Raw genomic sequence first — 9717 nt, forward strand, 5'->3', positions numbered from 1 at the left:
AGTTTTCTCCTTTTTATGTACAAATCAGAGATTTTTTGGTTTTAATTTATGTTCATGTGTACTGGTACAGGACAACATTTTAAACACAAGTCCCACATTTTAACCAATTAGATGTATGAAAGTGTAAATAAAATAAATAATATAAAATAAAATAAAAAACACATATACATACATAAAGCAGGTATTGCAGCAGCAGGAGATTGTAACTGTAAATGTGCATTAAACAAAAAATTATAGTATGGCATTTTTATTTTATTTTTAATTTTACAACATTTGCGGAAAAGGGGTTCAATATGAATAAGATTGGTGTTTGTCAAAAATAAATTACTATATCAATATTTGGAGTATGTTTAAGTGGATATAGTTTGGTAATTGTATTTAGAATTTACTATTTATTAATAAATCTATCAAAATTATGCAGTTTTTATTTTTTCTTTCATTTTTTTTTTTTTTTTTTTGTTCTTTTTTATTTTTTGTATAGTTTTCAACTCATTTTTTCTGGATCTTCAAAATTATGTCCCAGGTTTCATTTAATGTGTGAAAGAAATTGCATTTGTTGTTGTTTCTTTTTTCTTGTGTGTAGGTGAATAAATAAACTGTATTATGGAAAGGAAAGGGGAAAAAAGTTGAAATTAATGTTTCATTTTACCTAGAGCGGGAGATAATTTGTGTATAAATAATACATACATACATACATACATACATGTTCTTTCACAACAAACATTACAAAAAAAATTGTAACTGCATTATTTGTTTATTTATTCATTCATTTTATACGCGCTAGTGTTCACCCCGACCAGCAGGTGGCGGTGTTTCCTCTCTCTATCATTTTGTGATTTAATCAAAGATCGTGTATTTTACAAAGGACTCACTTGGTCTTGATTGACTAAACTACTGCCAACCGTGTGTGTTTGCAGCGCATTAATCACCTGTGGAGTGAGAGGTCGTCTCTTCATAGGAACCACCGTTGATTACGTCTCTACAGGAATTTCCTCCGCAGTCATGAACCTCAGAACGGGGACGAAGGTCCGTTAATGACCGGCCTGTGTGTGTCTGTGAGTAAATATGTGTGTGTGAGTGTCTGTCAGTGAACCACACGGAGCCTCGTCTGCTTCATTGTAGTCTGTAGCTGCTTGTTTTGTTCAAAGCTGTGCTTAAACCTCACCCAGGTGTCACGTCGCGTAGGGATACATTACGAGCTGTGCGCACAGGTGACCTCTGCTCGCGCCCCTGTTGTGACCGTGCACGTGCATGTGTGTTTCTCAGAGGCGGGAATGTGACGGTGCCGAACCGAGGCCAACATGAGAGAATGGTGGATCCACGTGGGTCTGATCTGCGTCCCCCTGGCCGCGGTCTACCTGCATATCCCTCCGCCCCAGCTGTCCGCCTCCCTGCAGAAGTGGCACAGCGCCGGGAAGGTGTTCACCTTCAGGGGCAGCCAGATCTTCTACAGAGGTCACTTTCTCACCTGCTCACAGTCAAACATCCAACCATCATTATATCAGCTCATTCCACATTATAGGACAATTATTTATTTATTTTTTTCACCCAATGTTTACCAGTTATCAGTCCTAACCAGTTGGGGTGCATTGCCATTAATCTGATATGATACGATTCACAATTTATATTTCACGATACGATATATTCCAATACTAAACATTAAACAATATGATATACATTGTGAAAGGGGTGGAGCAGCGATTTTAAAAGTGAGGGTGTCATGGTGACATTAAGATCTCGATGTCACCATGAGCAAACTTTTTTTTTTATTTGTAAATTATTCACTGGAAGCTTCACTGGTGGTGTGTGCAGTGATTATTATTATTATTATATGAGGCCAACATTACTGCAGCTCTGCACACCATTGTTGTCCTGTTAAAGTCTCTTTATACAAAGACATAAAAACGATCTGAAATTAGTGGTGACTCTAGTAAATCACTTTTATTATGCATTATAACAATCTGTCCTTGAAAAATATCATATAAACCTGCCTTAAATCTCTAAATTATTGAAACAATCAAAAACATCTCCTAGAAAATAAAATTACAGAACATTAAATAATCATTTAATAAACATAAATAAGTGCGTCCCATGTTGACTCTGAGCTTTATTCTGTCTGTGGAAGTGATGGAAACTAGGATCAGCTCATGGTTTTAATGTCCAGGCAGGGGCGTGTCCACTCTGCATGGACTTAAAGAAGAAGAAATAAAAGAAGAGTTTCATATTGTCATGTTCATCAAAAGGAAAACTGAAAGTGATGGAGATAAATATGCTCAGATGGACTCTCTCACACACACACACACACACACACAGTTTAAACAAACACACAAATAATCTGTCCTAAACTGTCTCTCACATTAAAAGCATCTATTTACACTTATATTAATGTACACAAAGACTAGCTCCACAAAAGCAGAACGACATTTATTGATCCAGAAATTAAACTGATCTTACCTTTATAGGCTCAGTTTCCTCCTTTGTTTTTAAATCCCTTTGAACCTTCATTTATGGTGGTTTTTATCGTCAGAGAGAGTCTTTAATTTTCAATAAATCCACTGATATTTGGTCTGTTTTAATCTCTCTTTCTTTCTCTCTGTTCCTCGTGTCGATTTCGTCAAAACAAAGGGCCATCTTTAATGTTTCTGCTACATGTGAGTAAATGTTCCGCAATTTACCGACACTTGCTGTAAAGAGCAACTACTCATCTTTCATGAACTGGTGGAATTCCTCCGATAGAGCAAATATGAGCAGAGTTACGGTCATTTAACTTAACGTTTGGGGTTCACTGGGAAACCCAGTCCGTTCGTATAATCCAGCTGTGAAAAGAGCACGTGTCTGACGTATAGTTACCCTACGCAACAGAAAATATGAAATGAACAGCAATGAGCATGTACTGTCAACTACAAACCCAGAGTCGCTTAGTGGTGACGTAACGCCATACGTGTGTCATAAATGAACATGCTGACGTGTTTGTCTGTGGGAACCGAGTTGAGCTGGTGATCATGTTCGTTTTACCATGCCAGAACGGCAGTAGCTCAGTCCGTAGAGACATGGGTTGGAAACCGGAGGGTGGCCGGTTCAAGTCCCAATGTAGACCAAAAAGGTGCCCTCATCATGTGGTGGCCCTCCAATCAATCAAACCCCTGCTGTGATAAAAGTTGCCTTCCTCTAATCTACAATGTGAACTTTATTGATCTCACTGACTCATTTTATTTCTTACTATAAACTTTAGATTTTGTTAAGCGCATTGAGATGACTTTGTTGTAATTTGCGCTATATAAATAAAGTTAAATTGAATGTTTCCCTGTCTCTCAGACTCCTACGGTGCTTTAGGGAGCTCTGATGTCGTCCTCCTACTTCACGGTTTTCCAACCTCCAGCTTTGACTGGAACAAAATCTGGGATCCTCTGCTGCAGCGCTTCCATAGGGTCATAGCCATGGACTTCCTTGGGTTTGGCTTCAGTGATAAGCCGGTGAGTTGTGGTGGTGAGTGTGAACTGGGGCTGCGGTGATTCGAATTACGATTTGTTGTTGCCGATTCGATTCAAGGACGCTGTAGCTGGGTTTCAGTCATGTGATTGCGATGACGCGTGAAGGGGCGTGATTTCAGATGGAGGGCAGGAAGTAGAAATTGAGAGTACGGCTATGGAGGAAGCTGTCTTGAAACTGGATCTTAATCAGTACAATATGAAGATACAAACAATTATCAATAACTATGTTGGGCGTGACCCGTATCTCATGAAGATGAGTGAGTTTTTGACAGAATCTAAAGAATTGCCGACCATTGAGGTTGTTGATATCACAAACTCTCTGGTTCTTCAGACATCCTACTGCACCAAACAGCAGATTCAAGCCTATGAAAGTATGGAGGAATATAACTATTTTGTGAGCAGGTGGATCCACAACCTCGATACCAAACGGCTCCACAGTGATTATTGTTTGGCCTTCACCAGGGTGAGTGTTTGTTCTTATATTATTGTATGTGTTAAGATGCTAGCAGCTAGCAGTAACGGCTATAATGTAGACAGGCATGCAAAACATCTTAACTATGACGTTAGCCTGACAGTCAAGGATACAAGAGGTTTGTTTGTCACATACATATATATATACTACTACTACACTATAGTACTTTATGACATGTAGTGAAATAGCATTAGGGTGTTCAGCTTTATGTGCACAGTGTGCAGCAGGGGTGGAAGAAAGAAGGTAAATAATAGTAAATGAGCATTTAACAACAACCTAATGCTATATAAGCACAGCCACAAAAACAAAGTTAGCTCGCTAACATACCTCTGACCAAGTGGTTGCTACAGACATTAGCATCAGCAGACTCTGCTCCTCCCCATCGCAGATTTAAAATCCACTTTTTACGGCGTTGTTCTGTGAGCTTTTTATATTTCGTACCTTTGTGAAGGACAATCTTTGGTACTCTATAAAATCTCTTTTCTCGGTTAGAACAAGTGGAGCAGGTGTAAACTACACAAAACATGGATTTTGATTATTTCAGCTTCTCAAGCTTCCTGCAATCCATCTGAATCTTGCGATGCAGCAATGTGACGTTACGTGAAATCAACCTAATGGTTCATTTAGAATGGTTCAGTGACTCATTTTCAATAAAAATACATATTACGTTTACCTCACTCTTCTGCTTGTTTTCATACATCAAAAATAATACAATATTAATATCAAAAATGAAGTACAACCAAGAAAACACGAATCATTATGTAAATGAAACTCTACAGTATTTGCAGTTTTCCTGGTTGTTCTATAGCAGTGGTTCCCAAACTGTTCACAGTCCCGTACCCCTTCCGACGTTTAACCTGAAGCTATGAACCCCTACTCATGCACACTTAACATAATAATGTAATGTCATATACAGTGTAGCCCTACAGTAAAAACTGTCCCTGTCCTGTTAAGGGATTGTATATATTTCATATTTGCATTTCCTGAAAAAAATGCAGGTGCTGGTCCGCGTCATTGAACACTGCATTAGTCCAGTGTTAGCATTGACCTATCATTAGCATTATACTAATATTAGCATTAACATTAGCGTCAGCCAAGTATTAGCATTAACATAGCACTACCATTAGCTTAACATTAGCATTAACATAACACTAGTATTCATTTAATGTTAGCATCTCCTAGCATTAGCCTAGCATTAATATTAGTGTCAGCCAAGTATTAGCATTAGCATTAATATAACAGTAATAATAATTTAATGTTAGCATCTTCTAGCATTAGCCTAGCATTAACATTAGCATAATATTAGCATTAACATTAGCATCAGCCAAGCATTAGCATTAACATAGCATTAGCTTAACATTAGTATTAACATCGCACTAGCATTTGTTTAATGTTAGCATTTTCTAGCATTAGCCTAGCATTAATACTAGTACCCCCCATGAAAATTTGCGTACCCCGGGGGTAAACGTAAAACAGTTGAAAAACCCTTTTTTTTTTTTTTATTATTATTATTATACAAAATTCTTCAATTTTCGTTAAAATATTACATAATATTTCCCGTAATTAAATAGAAATCTGTCAGAAATGTAAAGTGAAGTATTAAAGTTAGGACAGATATCTGTCACTTATTGCTTGGATGTTGTCGGTTTCTTACATATTTTTTATTTTATGTATACGTAGAATTGCAAACTAAGGCACAAACATGTTGAAATTACTCGTTTTTCAAAATAAAATGTGTGGCCGACATGAGATCAAACTGCTCCGTATTTGGCTCCTGAACTAAAATGAGTTTGACTCCCCTGATGTAGTTGGATCATATAAAATAAATTGATTAATGGATCTAATAAATGAGTCGTTACATGCGCAGTGCAAACGCTTTGGTTCACGACCTTTGATGGTCACGTGTTGTTTGGTTGTGGCCCCTCCCCCACAGCGGCCCCACAGGTACTCCATCTTTGAGCAGGCCAGCATGGTGGAGGCTCTGGTGTCTCACCTGGGTCTGAGCAGCCATCGGTTAAACCTGGTGTCACATGACTACGGTGACACAGTAGCTCTGGAGCTGCTCTACAGGTGACGTGTGTTTCTCTACCTGTTCATATATAAAGTGTTGCTGCTCAGTGTGTGAAACGCTGCGTGTTCTTTTCTCCAGGAGTGACCAGAACCGCACAGGACACCTGAAGTTAAACAGTCTCTGTCTGTCCAATGGAGGTACAGCTGTTTCTGGCTCCACATCTGTACCTTCACCTGATCACAGGGTTGGGGTCAATTGTAATAGTGTAATTTAGAATTAATTACAGTTTTGGCTTAATCATAACTAAATTGTAATTGAGTTCAGATAATTGACTTTGGAATTGTAATTGGCATGGAAATTCAGAAATTAAAAATTTTCATGGAGAAGGAAACCTAACAAGGTAGATAAGAAATAAATTAGATAGATAATATGTTTTTAGTGTAATTACAGTTGATTTAAAGGGATCCTCCACTGATTTTACAAATGTGACCTAAAACCTTTGAAATGTCCTTATTAGAAGATCTATGCCTAACAAAACACATTATTTTGCACCATTTTTGTTTTATCAACTTTTAAAAATGGGACTAGTTTACCGTTTGAGAGCCTGTGGGCCGCCATGTTGAAATGATGTCATTGATGATGTAAATCGACTTTTTTCAGTCCATTGAGTTCTATAGCAGTGAAGCATTCAGGATCATTTAGCAACGTTTTCAGTCAAAACGACAACTTATGCTACTTTGGGTTGCTCTAAAAATCAGTAAAAAAAAAAAAAAAAAGTTGACGTAAACCTCTTTTGTTTACTGAAATTTAATAAACAAAATCCTTGACCCGAATAAATCTGTGACCGCAGGGGGCGACAGTTCCAACTCTGCGGTTTTGTAGACGGCATGAAGAAGAGCAAAAGATCCAGACTTAAACCATTAAATCGTACCTTCAAACATTTTTGACAACAACACCAGTTCTTTGTGGCCATTAATGAGCAGTTGATCCTGGTTGTCTGTATTTCTATGCACACGGAGCTCTTCTTCTCTTCTTCATGCTGTCTATGAAACAGCAGAGTTGGAACTGTCGCCCTCTGCGGTCACAGATTTCTTAGGGTTATGGACTTTGGGTAATTGCCCCCCACCCTGCCTAATTGTGTTTGTTCCCAATAGGAATCTTCCCAGAGACGCACCACCCTCGGCTGCTGCAGACTGTGAGTCACTGACGTTCTAAGTAAATGTTGAGGTGATAACGTTCACATGAATTAATTTTCCTTTGATCTTTTTTTCCAAAGCTTCTGAAGGATTCCAGCTTTTTGGCTCCAATCCTGACCCGTCTCACCAACTACCTGCTCTTCCATGAAGGGTGAGAAACGCTTAGAGACACAACTTCCTGAAAGTGACTGAAAGTTTCTCAACTGTTGGTTTATCTGTGACGGTAGGATCAGAGAAGTGTTTGGACCCTACACACAGCCCACAGACGCTGAATACTGGGACATGTGGACAGGCCTGCGCTACAACGACGGCAACTTAGTTCTGGACAGGTGTGTGTGTGTGTGTGTGTGTGTGTGTGTGTGTGTGTGTGTATGCTTTTGATGTTTTAGCTCTTCCTGATTTTGTTTCTTTGTTTCCTCAGTATCCTGCAGTACATAAACCAGCGTCTGAAGCACAGGGAGCGCTGGGTCGGAGCGCTCACGTCCACGATGGTGCCATGTAAGGTCACAGTTGCATTATGTCACACACGCACGCACGTAATAAATGTGAGGGCGGCCTTTGTTGGTAGTAAATGCTTCCTTGAGGTTTATTTAACCAGTGGCCTTAGTCAGCCTCTGATGCTAAGCTAAGCTGCTTAGCCTGTGTGAAGCCCATCTGTGAGCAGGGTGGGTGGGGGGGGGGGATGTTATGTGACGTTACCATTAATACTCACTTGTAAAGTGTAACGACAAAAGTCAGTAATGCATGTGTCATTGTGCAAATATAATAAACACCAGGGTCCCCACGGTCATTAAGTTGTGGAATTTGAAAAACCGATTTTCGTCTTGAAAACTCATGGAATATTTCAACAGTTTTGGAAATATACCCTATTTTATTTTATTGTTTAAAATATGCTAAACCCCCCCAAAGATATTGAGCATTATCTCAAAGTGAAAGTGCTGCATACTGACAGCATCATGACCGGGAATCACGAGATCTCTCAAAATCACTCTCCGCCTCATTTATAAAACTGTGCGTAGGTAAGATCACTTCAGCTGGTGTACGCTTAAAACCAAGAAATGTATATGCAAAAAAAAGATTTTAGCACTTCAGAACTAAGTCATCAAATTTGGAAAAGTTTAGAAAAATCATTGTGAATAAAGTGTGGGAACCCAGGTGAAGCTGCAGTAATTATAAAGCACAAACTATGATGAAAATCTGAAAAACACTCAAAGTTAAAGTGAGTCGTAAAAATGAAATAAATGTGGGGGAAAACAATATTTCTGAAATGAGATTTCACTTCCATCACAGCGGGGGCTGCGAAAATGTGATTGTTTGATCCGAGGGCCACATTATCAATCATTCATTTTAGAACAATTACTAATCTAAGCAGTTTTGTGCTCACTTTGAGTTTTTTTCCTTTAATTTTTGTATATCCTTGTTTAGCTTATTGTGTTTTTGTGCATTTTTCTGTAATATGTTTTTTCTGAGTCATTTTGTTTTATTTGCCATTTTTTGTAGCCACTTAAGTATGTTTTTAAGATAATTTTGTGACTTTTAATTGTCATTTTGTGTATTCCAATTGCAGTTTTGTATGATTTTTTTTTTTTTGAGTGAATCTTTATTCTCATTTTGTGAGTTATTGTTGGATTGAGGGCCACGTGTGGCCCCCAGGTTCCCCATTTCTAAGTAAAGTTTCAGTTTGTTTTTACAGAACTAAACCCCACCTTTTCCAATATGCATTTTTTGTTTTATTTGGCTGGCTCACTGTTATAGTATGGAACAATGTTCCAGTGTCAGTTGTACAACCTCTAAATATTCATTAATTTGCATAAAATTTGGCACCAAATAATTTAGCAAGATATGGAAACAGATGCAGAGGTCTAACCTAGAGAATATTAAAAAAAAAAACAAATATTTGAGAAATTACTAAACTCAGACCCTAAAAACTCTCACCCTTGATTAAATGTGTTCATTTTTTAAAGAATGAAAAAAGCATTTCAACATCTCCCTTTATGTTGGCCTCACCTGTTATTAATAAAGAGTTCTAAACCAGACTTTAACCCTCTGATCCTGATCTATGTGTTCTAGTGCACATGATCTACGGCCCCCTGGACCCCGTCAACCCTCATCCTCAGTTCATTCGCCTGTACCAGTGAGTCCTTTATATTTAACCTCTGCTCATCTTTAACACATTTATCAATTATGACAGCATGTTAAGGCCACATCTTCTCAAAATAAAAGTTTTAGTTTTATTTTACTAAAATAATCAATGACTTTCTGGTGCAGGCAGCTGGTCCACAGGTCTACAGTCACCATCCTGGATAAGCACATAAGTCACTACCCTCAGCTTGAGGATCCAACTGGGTTCCTGAACGCATATTTCAACTTCATCCACTCATTCTGAACTGATCATATAATAGACAGACATTTTTGTATGTTTATCAGCATTTCTAATCTTTAAATCTCTACGTTCAGTGTTCACCTTTTAAGGACTTTTGCTATGTTAAAATTTCTCATAATGACTAACTTTTGTTCAAATAAAAAAATAGTTTTATATGAAAAACA

General features: G+C 38.1%; 1 protein-coding gene across 2 annotated transcripts; it reads left to right on the plus strand.

Moving 5' to 3' along the window:
• Window positions 1-918: 918 nt before the first annotated feature.
• Window positions 919-9701, plus strand: mest (mesoderm specific transcript). Of its 2 annotated transcripts, none has more exons than XM_028449040.1 (11): window positions 919-1055; window positions 1267-1455; window positions 3316-3473; window positions 5897-6033; window positions 6113-6171; window positions 7129-7169; window positions 7251-7321; window positions 7398-7499; window positions 7592-7668; window positions 9241-9304; window positions 9439-9697. In XM_028449040.1, the coding sequence occupies exons 2-11, from the start codon at window positions 1302-1304 to the stop codon at window positions 9554-9556; spliced, it is 981 nt and encodes a 326-aa protein (XP_028304841.1). In that variant the 5' UTR covers window positions 919-1055; window positions 1267-1301; the 3' UTR covers window positions 9557-9697. The 2 variants fall into 2 exon arrangements, with proteins under 2 accessions (XP_028304841.1, XP_028304842.1); XM_028449041.1 differs by having other exon boundaries at window positions 944-1026; window positions 9439-9701.
• The last annotated feature ends 16 nt before the right edge of the window (window positions 9702-9717 follow it).

The sequence above is a fragment of the Gouania willdenowi genome, chromosome 6 (genome assembly GCF_900634775.1).
Source record: "Gouania willdenowi chromosome 6, fGouWil2.1, whole genome shotgun sequence".
NCBI lineage: Eukaryota > Metazoa > Chordata > Actinopteri > Blenniiformes > Gobiesocidae > Gouania > Gouania willdenowi.